General features: G+C 46.1%; 1 protein-coding gene across 1 annotated transcript; it reads left to right on the top strand.

Annotated features, from left to right (window-relative positions):
- The first annotated feature begins 7,913 nt into the window (after positions 1–7,913).
- LOC136533386 (uncharacterized) lies at positions 7,914–17,986 on the top strand. The gene is made up of 2 exons (XM_066525945.1): positions 7,914–8,178; positions 17,841–17,986. Exons 1-2 carry the CDS (start codon positions 7,914–7,916, stop codon positions 17,984–17,986), a joined length of 411 nt encoding a protein of 136 aa, XP_066382042.1.
- Positions 17,987–20,510: the final 2,524 nt, after the last annotated feature.

The following is a 20,510-nucleotide window of genomic DNA, read 5'->3' as shown; positions in this document are numbered from 1 at the left end:
CACGAGGCGGTGCAGCCGGGGGACGATTGGCTCGTTTGTGGCCGGCCGGCCGGCCGGTGGTGTGGTCCGGGCGGACGACTGGACGAGGCCATGTTCCGAGTCGTGGAACGGGCGCGTGTGCCACACGTTAACCGTGGCGCGAGCGGTCTTTTCCAGGTGAGTCCCTGGGAGATATGGTTTTACTAAAGCGTCTGCTGTCTTTCGGTTGTTTCACCCTGTTCTGTCACGATTTTTTTTTTTATCGAACGATGAAGATGCAATGGCTTCCGCCTCTTCTTCTATCTCCAGTCGCACCCAGCTCCGCCCCGCTGCCCGGCGAGCGCTCCGCCGCCGCCGCTCACCCAGCTGCCGGCGCGCGGCCCACCTCTCCCCCTGGTTCTTCCTCTCCCCCGGTTATTCCTTGGCACAGATCACATATCATAAATCACAGATCATAAGAAATAATTTTTTTTTCTATAGAAGGACAAGGACAAAGGTTGGGGGAGAGGCTCACCGGAACCCTAACCAGGAGAAGAAGACCTACCTCGCCTGATCCACCATGGCCGGAGCCGGATCCGCCATGGCCGACGAGCTTGCGCGCGGGTGGGGACGCGGGCGCGGGTGGGGCTCGCTGGGTGGTCGCCGAGGCGCGGGTGGGGCTCGCCGGCGTTGGGGAAAGAGAGAGGGATGAGTGTCGGAGAAAGAGAGGAGCGTCGGGGAGAGAGAGATGCGCCGCCGCATCGGAGTCGCGCGAGGAAGGAGAGTCGCCTCACGTTCGCTGTTTTCAGTTGGAGTCGGGTGTGGGCCCTACACTCAGAGGCATAGTAAAAAATTGTGTCACTGGCTCTGAAAACACACGAGTGTGCGTTAGCATTTCTGTTACTAAATGACGTCATTATACTTTGGGCCCTCATGGACTCAGACGGTTAAGTCATTTCAAAAGGTCTTTGTTGTTGCTTTCGACACAACATGCTAGGTTTAAGTGTATGGGCGTTGCTAGAGCGTGCGTGTGATCTGGACTTTCGGCACGTACACCTCGTCGCACACCATTTTGTAGTAAAAAAACACAAGCAGCCACATCTTTCCCCGACTCTGGCTCCCTTGCCGGCGCCGCCCCGCCGCAGCGCCACCTTCTTCCCCTCCTTTCCCCCTCCCCGGTTGCCGCCATGGCCGTCGCCACCACCATGGCCGGAACTCCCCTGCCCCTGACCTAGCCCGACCGCCCCTGCTGCCGCCAACTCCCCTAAACCACCCATCGACCATCCGCACCGCCTGGCCTACCTGCCTCCCTCGGTCGGCCATTCTATACCCCGTCGGAGTTGGAGATGATAAGGAGGAGCTCGTCGGAACCCTAGAAAGCAGATCCAGGAGGAGAAGGCCTACCTGGCGTGGACGACCCGCCGCTGCCATCGCCAGATCCGGCGGATCCGCCGCCGCCGCCGCTAGATTCGGTGGATCCACCACCACCGCTGCATCCGCCATGGCCACGCGCAGAGGAGGTGGTAGGGGCGTGGTTGCGGGCACGGGGAGCCAAGGGGCGCCGACGAGGGCGTGGGGAGCCATGGGGTGCGGGCGCAGGCGCGGGGAGGAGGCCGCTAGTGAGGTGCTCCCCAGAGAGAGAGAGAGAGAGGAAGGGAGAGCCGAGAGATGAAAGGTTGAAAATGAGTGTGCGGTGTGCAGGCGGTGTCTCCAGAGGATGCACGTTTTTATTTTAGTATTTCGGTAAGTGTATATAGTAATCCTCACACCTCGAGTTAATGCATCTTATGGTAATTCCACCCGATTGAAAAAAAGAAATCATCTTTCCTTGTATTCTTGTACAAAGAGAATTGAGAAAAAAACACAGCTCTAATTGATTCTCTTTCACATCCTCTTTGTCGAAAAGTTTTTCTCGATCCCTCAAAATATCCCATCTTTTACTCAAATAGACAGGATCAGGAAGATTTTTTCTCAATCCTCTTTCCTACTTCTCTCTCACTGGCACATGGGATCCACATTGCACTGCATTGTGTGTTGTATAAATAGGTTATGTCGTAAACTTTTAGTAGATGGATCCGTGAGCATCAACTTAGTGATTATGTGCTCAACTCTTATAGTTTGATCATGGGTTTTATATTCCATAATATAATACTTGATTTCAATATTCTATGTACGAGCATTTGATATGTGGTTATTCAAAACAATAATGCATCTTGATTGTGCAGTACAAAGTAAGCTATTTTATAATGTTGTCAATAACATTTAAGGATGCCGACTTCCACATCGCGACAGGACCGCGCCCCTAACCCACAACCATGGTTGTATCCTCCTCCCTAGCTGACCACACAACCCCATCCTTTAGGAGGGACCGCTCGTCAGCACGGGGCAAAAGGGTGCGCCCCCCACCGCTCAGAGACTCACGGGCAGGGTCGCTCCCTAAGGATAGGGTTAGCGTCGTGAGGGCCCTCGAAGAGGACGAAGCCGTGATCGATTTCTTCGGCTAGCTATGGGCCATCGACTCCCTGCCGTCATCGTGCAACCCTAGGATCCTAGCCACCGAAAACAGCTTCGATCCGTCTGAGAAGCTCTTCTAGATTCGGAAGGACTTGCTCGTTTCGAAGAAGTTTTCCCATCAAGATTGCTTCCCTGCCCAGAGATCCGATCAATTCGATAGGCAACCAGTGAACATCAGTTTTGTGAAGGATGTGTGGGGATCTTGGTCCAGGAAGCAATCATACGCCGACGCTCTCAAGAGTAAGATGGGTTTGGCAACCGGATCCACGACACCCCCGCTGCAGCGCTCGCAAAGACTTCCCCCTCCGAATCAGTCACGGTTCCAGAACTAGCAGGGTGGTAGGAGCAAGGGCAGCGTCAGGTGGTACATTAGGGAGCACCTCGCCCTCCTCCACCACCTCGGTAGCCACAACCCCCTCGACAGCAGCTGCAACCACAACCTCGTCAACAACTGCCACCGCCGCCCTCCCATTAGCAGTCGCCACCTGGAAGAAGGGGGGCTCAGCAGGGAAGGCTCCAAGGTACTGAGTGTAACACCCTTGGTGTTAAGCAACACTAAAAATTTGATCATGTCATAATCATGATAATCATCTCTAGTAGTTCACCATGCTTTGCATTCACTAAAATCAATATTTATTTCCTATTAAGTTAATCCATTTGTGTTGTGATGTGCTTAAACACAAAAATCTTTTTAAGGTACTTTGTGGACTTTTATTTTTGAATTTCATTAAAATACTTGAAATTGTGCCCTAATAAACTTTGAAGTGTAAAGTAGGTACTTTACACTAGTGTCAAGTGTGGGGCATGAATTCAAGTACAAACCCTTAAAAATTGAGCCTCGAGTTTGAATTCAAAACTTGGATCTCAACACTTGGTCATTTTTGGCTAAGTGCTGGATTTCAGCACCTGATTCAATTTTGGGGAATTAATTAAAATAATTTTCCTAATAAACTTGTTTAAACAATAGCATCATTTTGAAGTATGAATTGTGTAATTTACAATGGTGTCATTAGTTGATTTGTTTGATCATTACTTAATCGCTAATTAATTCACCAAAGATGCTAATCTAGCTGTGTTTCCAAAACCTTAACTGCTAAAACTGAAAGTTTAGGTTTTCAGTTTCAATCTCCCTCTTTTCTCTAACCTAGATCTCTTAATCCAGTTAGAATTAGGGAAGACTTTGTTAAGCAAAGTTGGAGTGGACGTGTAGTTGAACAACTTTTGTTCTTAGAGGAGATCTTGTTGCTATGCAAAATCTAGAGAAAAGAAGAGAGGAAGCTTGGGGTTCAGGCTTGTTCGTTTGCTCCATCGGCAGACAGGCAGGCGTCCTGCTCGCCGGAGGCTGGCCACCGCCCTCGCACCGCTCAACGGCATAGGGACACATAGCTGCTTCACGCTGGCTAGGGGCAAGCAGCTGCTGTCGCGCTCTCCAGCGCTGCCCTGTCTTCATAAACGCGTCGAAGTCGTCGCTCTCTCTCCCTTCTTTCTCTCTGCTCCGCCACCGCCGCCATCAAGCACCTCTAGTTCACCGATCGTTCCCACCACCACCGCTTTACCTCACCATAAGTCATCTCATCACCATGCTTGCCTCATCCTTGCATACCACTTGAGCTAGATAGCACCACAGCCTGTCGTTGGAATCACCTAAACTTTGTTTTCTTTCCTGACGACGTCCACAGCGCTGCCGTGAGCTCCTCACCGTGGCCAGGCCCCCGTGGCGCATCTTTGCCTCATCTTTTTCATATTTCTGCTTCCTCTTGTCATCCTATTGCTCACTAGCCCTTTGGTTTTCACAACGGAGTTCTTAACAAGCCAGAACGCCACTATGTCCGTGGTCTGCGCTGCCACCGTCGTCCCCGATGCCGATGACCTAGTTTTGCCGCATTCCCACCCCTTCCAGTTACCGTTTTGAAGCCACAGTGAGCCCCTGAAAGCTAACCCTGCCCTCCAATTTGACTGTACTGAGCCTTAGTGGCCGGATTACCGTCGCGTCGGTGTGCTCTGCTCGGTTGAGCCGCCACGATAGTGGTTAGGTGCATAGCTAGGCCACACGCGTTTAATTAACCCCTTGAGCGTGTTCGTGGGAGCAAGATGAGTCTATCGGAGGCCTTTACATCGCCGAAGAGCTCATTGTTGGGCATAGCTGCGTTGCCGGAGCTCCACCGTGTTACCATGGCCATCGGCGTGTTTGCTACCGTGCCCTAACAAGTAAATCATCACGTGAGAGTGTTCGGGAGGTTGAGAGGAACATGTTAGGCTAGCTCGTTTCATCGGAGTCACCACCGATGATCAACGTTGTCTCTGCTGGAGTAGCACTAAGCCACCGAAGTCGCCATCATGCTCACTGCCAGTGTAGTAGAGGTTCAACGGATAGTGCCAGAAGGTGCACAAGAGCGAGGGGAGTCCAACGGGGTAGGTCTCGTCACCGGTGAGCTCACCATTGGTGAGGTACCCTGCCAGTCAATGGCACCAGTGCCACGATCTGTGAGAGCGAGTGAGGGAGGGAGAGAGTGAGAAAAGGATTTTATCCTTTTCGATTTTTCAGAAAATGTTAAAATAAGCTAAAACTTGATTAATTCATAACTAAATAAATAAAGCTGATAAAATAATGAAAAGTTTTGTGTAAGCTTGTTATCATGTACTTAATCATGGAAAAATATGATATGGTGAAAATCAGTAATTTTTAGGTCTAAAATTACCTCTTTTAATTAATAAATGAGCCTTCCATGATTTTATAGATTAAAATAATTATTCAAAAATAATGAAACTCTGTATATATGCTTTACATACTAAAATCAACCTTCACAAAAAGTTTGGTTCTGTTTTGATAAAAATAAATTGCTCACTTAATTTGGATGCCTTTTATGAATTAATAAAAATACAAAAATGATTTCCTTAAGTCATTAAAATGAATTGAGTGTACTTTGGGATTGATTGTGGACCTTGGAACACTAACATCTTGCTGTTCCTTGGCAATTCCTTTACATGAATGTGTTTTCATGATTAAACTTATTGATAATAAATAATAACTTTGTTTAGTGAATAATTAATTAATTGTTTACTGAAGGAAAGCTTGTACTCATGCAATTATTCTTGGTTAAGCCATCTTAATCCATGTTTCTTTATCCATGTGTTATGCATCATCATTCTAAAGCATGCATCTTTATTTATGTTTAGTGAACAAGAGGTGATCCGATAGTCGAGCAGGCTTTTGAGGCAGGTTTTCACTCAGAAGCAGTTGGGTTGGAGAGTGGGGGTTTTCCTGATGTATCTGACAACCCCGACAACATAGGCAAGCCCCAAAGCATAACCCCTTTCCTTGTGTTTTATAAATGTTATTCACTTAAGTCTTATGTTTGATGAATTTTAGTAAAATAGGAATTGTTTGAATACCAACTGCCGCATGCCTGCCTTGATACTTCCGTACCTATCCTTATCACCCTGATAGTAGTAATAGTTTTTAATGTTAATCATGCTTAGTGGATAAGGGTTAAACAACAAAGTTGTTTTCAGTATGTTCTTACCCAGGGAATGCCCTGTGGTTTAATGATGATCGTGAATTTAATATGAGACTGGACGGACTCTTTGCTTGCGTCAAGTTTAAGTCTTGACGTAGTGCCCCATCTGTGTCGATTAAGGACCATTTGTTGTAGGCCTATGTGTGGTTGAGACTTTGTACTACTGGCCTACATACTCCGGTAAGCCTAATACATCGGCTATTCCATTATGTGAAAAGACAACTACGCACTAGGCGTGGGAGTGGTGAGAGTAGCATGTACCCATCCTGTGAATCCACCAGGAGTGGCGTAGGGAGGTGGAGTACTATGCTCTCAGGGTAGCGTAGACTGGTTCATGTTTTAGAGGATCCGAGTGAGGGTTGATATATGTAGGTTTGGGTCTAGACCTAGACCTGCATATGTCGTGTGGTAAGGAAACCCTAGCTAGGCCTAATCGATTCAAATCGTCGTTGCTTCTCAGAGAAGGAGACTCGACCCTCTAACCATATATCATAGTTAATTAATGGAATATTGGTTCTTATGATCACATGATGAGATGGTTAATGAAGTGATTGCTTTAGATCATGTGCAAACTGGAGACTAATAATGACTTAACTTGAGCTAAAACATTGAAAGTAAGGAACCACTTATTAGTAAGCTTTTCTGCAAAAGTTAATCTTGATTCTTGCTACAAACTTACCTTGATTCCCCCCTAAAGCTAGCATATCCTTGGAGTCTTTCCTTTTCATCGGTTAAGTCTTGTTGAGTACCTTTATACTCAGGGTTTGTTAAACCCTTGTTGCAGTGAGCCTCATGAGCAGCTAGGCATTTGCCCCTGCTATATGACAGTCCAGGAGGAGTCCCTAGTAGTAGAGTTGTTGTTGTTGTTGTTGTGCACCCTTAGGCGTGGTGAGCTTCTTTTGATTATAGTATAAGTTGTACCTGTTTTGCTACCCCACTGCCTGAATGGCTAAAACTTATGGATTTTAATAACTTAATAACTAGTTTGTAAACTTATGGTGTTGTAAGACTTCTGCCACTTACTCTGATGTAATATATTTGTACAGTTGTTGTAATATTGCAATGATTTCTATAATGAATCTTGCTCGAGAGAATCAATGCGAATGATTCAGGGTTCCCCGAGGACACCCGACAGACTACCAGGAGTTGTTTGGCTCCCATGTGCAGTTGTTAGAAGTCTGAAGGACAATGATAGGCACATGTGGGTCATATAACTTGGATGGTTCTACCGCACTGAGATTCCTAAGAATCCCCCTTTTGTGATTGACCCTCGCTATAGAAAGTTGACTTGCTACAATTGTGGAGAGCCTAGACATTTTGTTGGCAATTACACCAAACCTAAGATTTGTTTTATCTATGTTGTGGCTGGACATCATGTGAATGATTGCCCTATGTGGAAACTAGATCACCCAGCTGCTGCTTACATGGGTAGTGCCTGTCTAGGTCTTGGTTTTTACCACTTGGAGGCCCCCAATGTTGAATCCACTCAATGGTTGAATCTGACAAACTGTGGTATAGTCAATGTTAAGACCTAGATCTGTCACTTTAGCAAAATTGGAAGGTGAGCTTTCTGTGATCTATTGTAAGGATTGGCCATGGCAGATTAGGGAGTTGGAGTCAGGGCAGTTTTTTGTTAGGTTCCCTCCCCACAAGAGAGTGGCAGACATTAAGAATTACCCTTCATTCAACTTGAGGAAGGAGGGAGTTCAAATTGAAGTCCTTGAATGGGTTGGTGATCTGGCACCATATGCTGTCCTTCAAGATGTTTGGGTTCAGATGAAGGGAATTCCCCCAAGATGATGTCACTAGAAAGTGTTTGCATAGATTGCTTCTAGCTTTGGGTTACTGATTGAGGTGGATTGGGCAACCCTTTTCAAAACTTTCTATGAAGTGGTGAGAGTTAAGATTTCCTACAAAGATCCTATGAAGATTCCTACTGATAGATTGTTTGAGATGAACAAGAAGATCTTTCTAGTATCTTTCCTGGTTGAGAGGGAGGTAGAGAAGGAGCTGAAGAGTAAAGGTACTGATGATGGATGTGGGTATGATGATAATCTAGATAATGATGATGAAGCCGATGATTTGGATGATGATGATGGAGTAGAGAAGCCACCTACTACAGAGTTTCAGGCTGGGGAAAGCTCAAAAATGAAAACTTCGAGTACCAAACCAAGTGCAAATTCTGGCTGTAAGACAGTGAATGCTAAGGTGAATATGATAGAGATGGATTAGGAGTTACAACTGATGTCCCTCATGAGAGGATTGGAACCAAAGCTGTTGACAGCTAGACAAACACTGACTTTGGGAAGCCTGGGTTTCATTGATGAAAACTGTGGCCAGACTCTGCAAGATACTGAGACGCTGAAGGCTCTAGTTTGGTTTTGGTTAATTGATGAAACCCTAAGTGCTAACCTAGTTTATCAAAAGTGATCATGAGATAGGTAGCACTACTCCAAGTGATAAAGCAATGGCGAAGATCATGACGATGGTGATGATATGGTGATGAGCTATTTTGTTTTAGTGATCGAGACACTTAGCGAGTGTGATCACATTTAGGATCGATAGCCATACTATTAAGAGGGGTGAAACTCGTATCGAAATATGGTTATCAAAGTGTCACTAGATGCTCTAACTCATTGCATATGCATTTAGGATCTAGTGGAGTGCTAACACCTATGAAAATGTTTGTGAAAATATGCTAACTCATGTGCATAAGGTGATACACTTGGTGGTTGACACATTTAAGCAAGGGTTAGAAACTTCACCGGTGGAGTGTCCGCCTATAGAGTGCGGATAGTCCGACGGTGCCACCGGTGCTCTTTACAGAAAAGACAAAGGTCACTGAAAGTGACCGGACACTAGTCTTGGTTGGACCAGCGCATCTGGTTAGTGGCAGCAGAGGGCGTGTGTTTCGGTCTTCAATCAAGCGCTGGCGCTAAAAGTGACCGAACGCTGGCAGGGTGCGTCTGGTCAGTGCTAATGTACGCTGACATGGGGCGTACAGAAGAGATGTTGAGTGACCGGACGCTGGGTGAGTCCAGTCAGGCATGACTGGACGTGTCCGGTCGTGAAAATTCGCGTTTGGAACCTTACTAGAAACGACTGGACGCTGAGGTCCAGCATCCGGTCACTTTCTAACTAACGCGTCTAGTCATCAATTGACCGTTGAAAATGGGCGATCGACGTTTGAAGCCGATGACACGTGGCGCACATCGCATGACCGGACGCTAAGGTCCAGCATCCGGTCAATATGACCGGAGCGTCCGATCGGCCTGTGTTCATTGCAGTGAGGAGCCGAACGGCTCTATTTTATGGGGGCTTCTATTTAAGCCCCATAGCCGGCTCAAGCTCACTCTCTTGGCCTTTTGCATTGACATAGCAACCTTGTGAGCTTAGCCAAAGCCCTCCCACTTATCTCCATCATTAATTCATCATCTTTGTGAGATTGAGAGAGAATCCAAGTGCATTGCTTGAGTGATTGCATCTAGAGGCACTTGGTATTCGTGTTTTGCTGTGGAATTTCGCTTGTTGCTCTTGGTGATTGCCACCACCTAGATGGCTTGGTGCAAGCGATGGAGGATTGGCACGAGTTGGTGATTATTCGTGGCCATCTCCAGGTGATTGTGAGGGGATTTATACCTTCTCCCTAGTGGAGCGCCAAATGGTAACTCTAGTGGATTGGTCGTGTCATTGAGTTACCTCACTTGTGGATAGGTTCTTGCGGTGTCCAATCGTGTGGATGGGGTTTGTGCAACACCTCTTAGCCACCGAACCACCAAGTGTTGGTCGACACAACGGGGACGTAGCGTGTTGGCAAGCATGTGAACCTCGGGAGAAAATCGGTTGTCTCTTGCCATTTGGCATTCTCTCGGTGATTGATTTCATCTTCATCTTGTGATTGGTTCATCCCTCTACACGGTGATATAATCACCCTACTCACTCTTTTATATTCTTGCAAACTAGTTGTGACAAGCTCTTTAGTGTAATTAGAATTGAGAGCTCTTAGTGAGTAGTATCATAGCAAGTTGTGTGTCTATTAATCATTACAACTAGAATTGTTGGATAGGTGGCTTGTAACCCTCGTAGAGCTAGAGCAAGTTTGCATTACGCTATTTGTCTTATTAATTAAATTGCTCTAGTTGATTTGTAGAATTTTAAATAGGCTATTTACCCCCCTCTAGCCATATTAAGACCTTTCAAATGCTAGAACTTGAGTTTACTAGAACTCAGCATATCTGTGAGCAAGGGTGAGACAGGGAAGACAATCACAAATGATCCTACTTTAGTGGCTTCATCTGAGGTTTTGGAGACTCATGCTTCAATGTCCTTACAGAATGTAGGAACAGTCTCGATGTGCTCTAATGATATGGATGTGCTTACTCCAGAGCCAATATGTGTGCTAGACTCGGACTGTAAAATTGTGGGTAACAAATGGCAAACATTGATGGATGATGAATCTAATCACTCATAATGGGAGGAGTTTAGAAGGATGGCCAAAGGTGGCAGTTCACATGAAGAATGCTCGCTGCTGCTTAGAATGATGGAGTTATAGGATTCTGATGATGAATTGGAAGTCTAGGAACTGGGAGAAGGGTATGGTGATGAACTGATGTAGGAGGACACTATTCAAATGGAGGCTGCGTTGATATGGGCTTGGTATCCTAGATTTGAGGAACCTAAACCTTTCTCTGTTAAGCTCGTGGATCTTTAGATATGGGCTTAATAGGGATGCTATCTGGACTAAGATCATATATTACAAATACAAAACTGATAAACCTAATATATGTTGTTCTCTTGGCAGCCAGGTTTCTCCTTTTTGGAAAGGTGTAACCTGGGCACTTCAAGCAGCAAAAATAGGGATCATTTGGAAGGTTGGGGATGGCAAGATGATTATATTTTGGGAGGACCATTGGTTCAGTAATTCCAACTTAGCAACACAGTTCTGGCCTTTATATGTGTTATCTGTGAACAACAGGGGGAAACAATTAGCAGTATGGGATGGAGAAACATTGATGCTTTCTTTTACTAGATCTGTAGGCGAGAATCTTATGAATATGTGGTTTGATTTACTTGGTATTATGGAGGAGGTCAGTCTTAGTAATGAGGCCGATGAAATCATTTGGAGCTTCAGTTTCACGGGAAAATTTTCAGTGCAGTCACTGTATGCCGTCATTAATCATCATGGTGTAAAACCTGTGTTTGTCCATGCAGTTTGGAAGCTTAAAATATCCCCAAGGGTGCAAATTTTTTTATGGTTGCTGTCCAAGAACAAATTACTTACTCGTGATAATTTGGCTAAAAGAAGGAATCTAGATGATAAGACTTGTATTGTCTGTTATGATCCTGAGTCCATTCATCATCTGTTTTTTGATTGCTGTGTAGCTAAGATTCTTTTGTCGATGTTTTACCACCGATAACCTGCCACGGGGGTCCCCGGGGCAGTATTGTTCGGGCTTCAGCGTATGCAGAACTCGACGGTGAACGCAAGAGACAATCGATTTATCCTGGTTCGGGCCCACGACTGTGGTCGAGTAACAGCCCTATGTCCAGTCAGCGTTAGCCTCTGCGTTGGATTGATTGTGTTGTAGAAATCGTGATCTCCCTTCTCTAGGAACCCTGCCCTCCTTTATATAGTCAGGAGGTCAGATTCCTAGTTGGTTTACAATGAGAGTTCCTAGTAGGATTACAAAATAATACTACTACTAAGGTTACATGGGGAGAATCCTAGTTAGACTAGATCTTCTCTCTTCCTTGCGGGGCATCCTGTGGGTCCCGCACCGACAAGCCCCCGAGCACTTCATGATTGTACTCCGGAAGCCTTGTCTTGTTCCTCTAGGTCTTGCCGAGTAGGGACAAGCGTCGTCCGAGTGCTTTCTTGAGTGAAACCATGTAGCGCTTCTTGGAATCTTCGAGTGGTGTGTGCTTTTTTGAAGAAAAAGGTACTCCCATCTGAGTGTAGCCCCCGAGCCTCTTGCTTTTTGGAACAAGGAGTTGGAGGGTCTTGTCCTGAAATTGTTCTGATTCTTCGTCGAAGGGCTCTTGAGCATACTATATCCGAGTTCTTTTTGGGTGGGTGCAATTTTTTGTAAAAATTGCACTCACTGAGTGTAGCCCCCGAGCCTCTTGCTTTTGCTTGCAAAAGTTGGAGGGTCCAGATTCTTGTCTTCAAAAAATTCTGGGGCTATGTATCCCGTAGCCCCGAGCCTTCTCCGAGTTCTTTTCTTTAGAAAAGAAATCGGATGAAGGGTCTTGATGTGTTGTCGTCGTTGTATTCTTGAGTTTCTTGTATTCTTGGTCCTTTGTCTTTGGTTCCGAGCCTCCGGGAGTAGTTGAAATGAAGGCCGAGCCCCCTAGCTTAGTGTTGATTAAGCCGTGATGCTGGCCGAGCCCCTGAGCTTGGTGACATAATATATGAGTTGTTTTCGAACAATCTGAGTTGTTTCTGGACATGCATGATCTTCGTTGAAAAGTCTCCGAGCAGCTTACTGTCTCCGAGTTCTCTGCTAACAACTTGCCTCCAGCTATAAGTTGTTTATCTCTTTGTCCGGGTACTTTGTGTACTCTTGTTGTATTCATTTTTGTTTAACTTTTCTTTGTCTTGTTGTATAGGGGTTTGGGCGCAACTTTGTTGACCCGATCCCCCTAGATGTTCTCCCTATTTTGGCGAAAGTTGGGGAGAAACTTGCCGGAGCTTCCGCAACTAGTAAGTTCCTGTTCTCCACAGTGCTTCCTGGAGTTTCTTCAGGATTTGTCGACGTATATGAAGAATATGTTCCTCGTCTAGTCCCTCGCGGTCCTCGTAGTGTCCCGAAGAGGGGGCGAACGGATGGGTCTGCATCTGGCCTACCTGTTTCCAAGAAGTCTCGCAAGCCAAGTACTCTTCCAGGTACTCCAGTTGTAGCTAGCATGCTCTTAGGTGAGCATATTTAATACTCTTTGTCTCTTTGTCTTCTCCTTTCTTTTTATCTTGAACCGGGTACTTTTACCCTTCCTTCAGTGGGCGGTCTGGTGGCCTTAGTTGAAACCGAGGAAGAAGATGATGAAGTTCCCCTCATCGTGCGGCGGTGAGTTGCTTTTATATTCCCCTTCTATTGCGTTCCTCCTCTTTGTCTTGATTTTTAGTCTTGATCTTTTTGAAGGAAACGGGCGTCGGGTACGAGTTCTTCTAAGGTCTCTGCGCCGGCTTCTTCTGAAGCTCCGGTGTTGAGTTCCTTGGTACCGAGCTCCTCCGCACTTCCGATGCCTAGCTGTTCCGCGGCCTTAGCTCCGGCTTCTTCTGAAGCCCTAGTATCAGCTACACCGCTCCTGTCGCCAAGTGGTGGGAACGTTTTTGTCGCCGTTGTTCCCCCTGCGAAGCCTTCTTTGTGTTTTACGAAGAAGAAGATAGTCGGGTGAGTAACTTCTGGCTTCGTCTTTTTGCATCTGCTTCCCTTTTCCTTTGTTCTTATTGGTAAGTTTATCTGTCAACTTTTCAGGCCTTCGTTTTCTCTTGACCCTCCGCCGACTTCTTGCCAGTTTTCTAGTGTGCTACCGAGTACCGAGCCTCAGGGTTTGGAGCGCTCGGTAGGCGAAGCGGTTGCTGAGGAGACAAGGTTTCCCGGTGAAGGCGCTGCTGTTGGCTTGGTTGCTTCTGAAGTGACCACAGCTATGGTGGCAGGTTCATCTGAGGGATTGGTCTTGACTTCCCGTGAGATTGCTCCGGTCGTGCCTTCTTCGCCTGGATCGGCTTCTCCGTCTCCTTCTCTTACTTCCGGTGGTCTGCCTTTTGCCGATGAGGTTTTACCACCGATAGGCAACCCGTCACGGGGTACCCGGGACAGTGATTTATTCGGAGGGGTATCGGCGTTTGCAGGAACTCGATGGTAAACGCAGGGAGACAATGATTTATACTGGTTCGGCACGCCAAAAAGTCACGGCGCCCTACGTCCAGTCTGGTGTGGATAGTATATTGTGCCCTACGCTATTTGTTGTGTTGCGAGGTATATTGTGGTTGTGAGTTCTGTCGGTTATGTGCGGGGGTGCCGATCTAAGGACCCCTGCCCTCCTTTATATAGTCCAGGAGAGGCGGGAGTCCTAGTCGGTTACAAAGTAGAGATCCTAGTAGGATTACGTGTAACTAGTTCTAGTAGGATTACATGTAGGGAATCCTAGTTGGACTAGGTCTTCTTCTCTCTTCTCCATGGGAAACCCCATGGGTCCCGTATCGACAAGCCCCCGAGCATCTCATGGATGAGCTTCGGAAGTCTTCTTGTTCTTCTTGGTCTTCGTTGAGTTGTTGTAAATCCGTTCCAGGTTCTTCTTGAAGTGAAACCTTGAGATGGTCTTCTTTGTCCTTTCTTCGGCTGATGTGCACTTTTGGATAAATGTGCACTCAGTGAGTGTAGCCCCCGAGCCTCTTGCTTGTTGGGACAAGAAGCCAGAGGGTCTAGATTCTTGTCTTCAAAAAATTTTTGGGGGTTATGTATCCCGCAGCCCCCGAGCCTTCTCCGAGTACTTTTCTTTAGAATAGAAATTGGATGAAGGGTCTTGATGTGTTGTCTTTGTTGTAGTCTTGAGTACTTGTATTCTTGGTCTTTCATCCTTGAATTCGAGCCCCCGGGCGTAGTTGAAGCGAATGCCGAGCCCCCGAGCTTAGTGTTTGGCTAAGCCGTGATGCTCTTCCGAGTTGTTTTTATTCATCTAGGTCATTTCTAGACTTCTCTGGTTCTTGATGTACCTTTTCCAGGTTGTTTGCACTTCGTCTAGGTTCTTTTGTATGTACCTTATCCGGGTTGTTTTCTGATTTTACTAAGCTGTGATGCTCTTCCGAGTTGTTTTTATTCATCTAGGTCATTTCTAGACTTCTCTGGTTCTTGATGTACCTCTTCCAGGTTGTTTGCACTTCGTCCAGGTTCTTTCTGAACTTGTATGTACCTTATCCGGGTTGTTTTCTGATCAATCCGGGTTCTTTCTGAATTTGTCTTGGTACTTGCAGCACCTCTTCGGGGTTATTTTATGATCGATCCAGGTTCTTTCTGAATTTGTCTTGGTACTTGCCGCACCTTGTCGGGGTTCTTTTTTGATCAATCCGGGTTCTTTCTGAGCTCGTCTTGGTTCTTGCCGTACCTCATCGGCGTTCTTTTTTGATCAAACCAGGTTGTTTCTAGACTTGTCTGAGTAAAATAGCTCTCAAGAGCGTGTTTTTCCCGATCTCATGGTATAGATGTAGCTCCCCTGCATGTTAAACATAAAAATATATTGTAAATGACATTCTAGATATGAAGTCGGGAGCATGTCCCATATTTGAATAATCAATCAGGGGCGGGCCCCGGCATTATGAAATGCATATAAACTTTTTGCGTCTTGCTCTTGTTAGGCCATGCAAATTCCTCAGGTAGTGTCCTGTTATGTTTAAGCACTTGAATCTCTGGCGTATGGTTCAGAGGTTCATGACGTGACCATGTGAGCCTGGCACTCGGTTCGTGACCGTCCATGTGAGTAGACAAGCTTCATGGATTAAGGCGTGTTCTACCTGAGGAATTCGGCGACCGTTAAGAGAAGACCTAGAGCACTATGTTTGCTCGCATGATGATTTGACTTTAGAGCACTATGTTTGCCCGCATGATGATTTTTTGTGTCTTCCCTTGCTAGGTCGGTTAATTTCCTAGGTAGTAGCCTGTTACGTTTAAGCACTTGAATCTCGTGTATGGTTCAGAGGTCCATTGACGTGACCACCCATATGGTTCAGAGGTTCTTTGACGTGACCATCCATATGGTTCAGAGGTTCATTGACGTGACCATCCATTCGAGAAAACAAGCTTCACGAATTAAGGCTTACTATTCGAGAAAACTAACAGCCGTTAAGGGAAGATGATATGGCCACAAAGGCATACGAATAATATCCGGAATATATAAAAAATGAGACGTGACTTAGCTTGGTTCGTGGCCACGTTGTTGATCGCCGCAGCCGAGTTGCTGGGTATTTCGGACGAGTAGTTGGATACCACGTCCGAGCAGTTGGTTGTAGACACGTCGAGTATCCGGAACTCGTCATCGACTAGTTTGTTGGTTCTGAGTAGTAGTCGAGGTAGTCATTGAGCATCGCGGCGGAGTCGGCGGGTTGTTGTAGTGGTAGTCGGAATCCGTCGTCGTCGTGGAGTACTCAGAGAGTGTTGCGCTATTACCGGGTTGTCGTAGTGGCCTGCTTGCTTCCAGTCGGATGGCTTGCTTGTTGGCCAGCTGCTTCTTTGGTCATTCGTCTTGCTTCATGGTCAGTCCTCTGTATCCGAGTTGATCTTGATTTTGTACCGTTCATGCTGAGGTCTTCGTATCTGAGTTCATCTTAACTTTTTGCGTTCGTGCAGACTCGGTGTACTTTTGTCTAGCCTATAGCTTTGGGTTTTCTTGTGTGCCTTCCTCTTTTTGGCTTGGCTTCCGTATCTGAGTTGTTATGTAGATCACATGTTCTTCTTGCTTAAATCGTATCCGAGTACTTGGACTCTTCGACCGAGTAGTCAGTCTTGGCTTTGCTTGTTATCTGGCTTGATGCACGGTTGGACTTGGACATCTCGTGTGTTCGAAGTAGTCGGACACTCGAACGGATAGGTTGCTATCTTTGGTCTCGGACGGCTTGCTGCTCGTGGCTTGGTTCTGATTTGGCTTTGATATTTCAGAGTTGTAGATGTGATGTCAGCCTGTATATGACTTGACGTGTGCTTGCACCTTGTTGGATCGTTCATATCCCATCATGATTTATGCGTCCAGTAAATTGATGGCTTCCTCATTTGCATGCATGCGATCTGTATGTGCATGTGTATTCAGTGTATATATGCATATATCTTAATCTTTTGCTTGCTATTGCTTCTCGGACGTCATATGTGCATGTCGTGGTTGTACTCTGCCTGTCCTGGTCAAATCCCGATCATGTGCTGGAAACTGAGCAATAGTCTGATTGTAATCGGACTTAGTGGGAGCAGTTGGAGTTAGACTCGGACGTCTGTATCATCTGGAATGCTTGTAGACAATCTTGCTGTACGGTCGAACTGTGCTGACGTCTTCTACCAGATGCATATTGATGGAGGAACGTGTGTGGCTGCATGGCTCCCTGTTTTGTGAACGCACTATGGATCTCGAGTTGATAGAAGTCTAGGGGAGTCCCATCGTTGCTTGAGACGTGAGTGCAGCGAGTTGTCAATGAAGCTGATGAGAGCCGTAGAGAGTTGTTGACGGGGCCGACGAGTGCCACGGCGAATGTTGATCTTTGAGGTCCACCGAGCTCTCAAACGCAAAGCGCCGAGAACCCCTACCTGGCGTGCCAGCTGTCGATGTTTTACCACCGATAGCCTGCCACGGGGGTCCCCGGGGTAGTATTGTTCAGGCTTCAGCGTATGCGGAACTCGACGGTGAACGCAAGAGACAATCGATTTATCCTGGTTTAGGCCCTCGACTGTGGTCGAGTAACAGCCCTACGTCCAGTCGGCGTTAGCCTCTGCGTTGGATTGATTGTGTTGTAGAAATCGTGATCTCCCTTCTCTAGGAACCCTGCCCTCCTTTATATAGTCAGGAGGTCAGATTCCTAGTCGGTTTACAATGAGAGTTCCTAGTAGGATTACAAAATAATACTACTACTAAGGTTACATGGGGAGAATCCTAGTTAGACTAGATCTTCTCTCTTCCTTGCGGGGCATCCTGTGGGTCCCGCACCGACATCTTTGGACTGAGTTTTCTAAGTGTTTGGGTCTCAACGGTACTTGGTCATATGAATCGATTGCCTCCTTATGGATTGCTAATAAGAAACATTTGTTAACAAATGTTATTATTGCTGTTGCTTTATGGTGTCTCTGGAACTTGCATAACAGTGTATGTTTTCAGGGAGTCACTTGGACAGGATTGAAGTTGCTGATGCTGTGGATCTCAAAGACGCTACAAAGACGAAGACCAATGTTCGCTGGAGCGGTGGAGGAGAAGTTGATGGTGGTGATACAGAAGATGGAACAAAGAGGAGTGCTGCCTCCTAGAATAGGTTGGCACCAATCAAGTCCACCAACATCGGGATCTCAGCCTTTGGAGTTGGTCTACAACGTTGTGATTCAGTCGAGTTCTGATTCGATTTTACTTGTGGACAATGTGTTTGATCCTGGAGTGGTTTAGAACCTTTTTAGCTGGCGGGCACACCTATACGCATATGCTGTAAATGTTGCTACAAATTGCTTTATGATCAGTAAAGCAGGGGAAACCTCCTTTTCTAAAAAAATTTTTAAGCCACACTGCTGGACCTGTTGACTCAAAACAAGCAATAATCTCAACTTGCATTGTCGACGTTATACTTTGTTTATAGCTTTTCCAAGAAATTGCTTCCTCCAGCGAGAGTGAAAATATAACCCGTTGTGGACTTGCTAAAGACTGCTACCAAAGACTGCTATTCTAAGGTAGAGCCGATAACTTGACCTCGATCTAATTCAAGCAGTGAGGTGTGAGGCAGAATCACACAGGCCATACTCGAATTAAACAAGAGTCGATAACTAACTTATACTAGAGCCGCAGTGGGGGTCGACCGGATCGATGCAGTCATACGAACAGAGGTATAAACCATAACGATACTTACAGACAAGCAGTGGAGGTTGACCGGATCGATGCAGCCGTACTCGCTGAAGAACTCGCCGAGATCTACTCTACTCCTACTCCTAAGGGGTGACCGGAGCCGAAAAAGTAATTGACTTGTATTTGGATTGATTGATTCCCTTTACAATAGCCGGGGTCTGATATTTATACCCGGAGTCTAAACTTGAATCATACTCGAGCACGATTCGTTACAATCCTTGGCATAAACGAAAATATTCCTAATTTAAGATAACTTGGACTCTAATCTTTCCCTTTTTGTAGAGTCCGATATGTAGTTTCCTGGCGCCAACCGTAGTTCATCATTGCTATCCGCTGACGTCATCTCAAGAGACCTGATTACAGAATCGTGGCTGACATCGATCTTCTTTGATTGGCACAATCTTGGAAGCCTACGAGTTTCTGCGTTCTTTCTCCCAAATTTTGGTGTAAACACATGCCCCCCAATTTTAGGATAAAATGGTTTTATTCCAAAATTCCAGCTTATTAGTTTACCGCGTCGTAACCGCTTTATCCCAAGATATACGCATAACTCCTAACTTCCCGGCCTGAGTCTCATATAACATCTCAATGGTATCCCTTTCGACGCACTCGGCCTTTTTGCTTTCTCCTCTTTTCTTGAGCCAACTCCAACAGCCGACGCCGTCATCACCAAGGCCTCAAACCCTAGCGGATCCACCATTCTATCGAACCGTCATTCAAGCTATCTTCATCAGATCTGAACCTGCTCCGGCCGTGATGGCGACCAACGACTATGTTCCTGAGGTATGTTTCCAAGTTTCCATTCTTCAAGTGTCGACCGTTACCCCGTATTTCTTCTCTTCTTAAATTTATTTTATCCGATTTCTAGGAAATAAGGAACGAGATCTTGATTCCATCAGCTATCGTTCCTAATGTTTATTTTCTCGGGCCTATGGGTGATCCTGATCCATCTGATTTCATCCACCAAGAAACCAACCAGATCCCCTTTAAACAGTCTGTAGTGGATTTATCTTCCTAGAATAAAACTCCCTTCAGGAACTGGCCTAAAGCGCCTAAGGGATGGAGAGATTGGTTTTGTAGGGTATCCGTGAAAAAGGGCAGAGACTAAGAGCTTCATGATCTGAACCAGTGCCTAACACTTTCGTTGTCCAAAATGGAGAGGAATGATTCACTCTTGATCTCTGCTTCTTATTTCTGGTCTAATGCTCTAAATGCTTTTATTTTTTGTCATGGCCTAATGACCGTTACTCTGGCCGATATATATATGTTGACCGACCTTCGAATTACTAGATCAGTGCAACCCTATGAGTACTTGAGTGTCGGCTCCAAAAGATTGGCCAAGATAGCAGACTGCACTGGATGGGCAAGTTACATTCTGAATCACGTCGAAGACGAATCATCTGTCAGCGAACAAGAATATGTAGCTTTTCTAAATATGTGGTTAGAGAGATTCATCTTTTGTGGGACATCTTGTGGTCTGACTTATAATCACAAACTCATGATGTCGGTGTTTCGAACAAACACCGGCTAGTACATTTATGATTGTTGCGCGTTAGGCCCGGATTTTGCACTAAAGGGCACGAGGTTTATACTGGTTCGGGCTAAACGTCCCTACGTCCAGTCTGCTACTACTCATGTTATTAGTACCAAAAATGGTTCATAGTAGGGGGTACAAACGATCGAGAGAGGGACGAATCCCAAGTCTCTGATGGAATGATCGAAAAGGTCACCAAGAGCTTGGTCGCTGCTCAGCCGTGTGTGAAGTATCATGTGTGTGTTGAACTTATCTGTCCAAAGTCGGTCCCTTTGGTGGGGAGCCCTGCCCTCCCTTTTATAGACCAAGGGGGGAGTAGGGGTTATAGATGGGAGAAAGAGGAAAATGCCAAAGGTATAGAAGGTCCTTTGAGGGAGCCGGGTCTTCATTTTTCCCTGTGCCTGCCT

Source organism: Miscanthus floridulus, unplaced genomic scaffold (assembly GCF_019320115.1).
Source record: "Miscanthus floridulus cultivar M001 unplaced genomic scaffold, ASM1932011v1 fs_875_4_5, whole genome shotgun sequence".
NCBI lineage: Eukaryota > Viridiplantae > Streptophyta > Magnoliopsida > Poales > Poaceae > Miscanthus > Miscanthus floridulus.
This window is presented reverse-complemented; position numbering and strand designations above follow the sequence as displayed.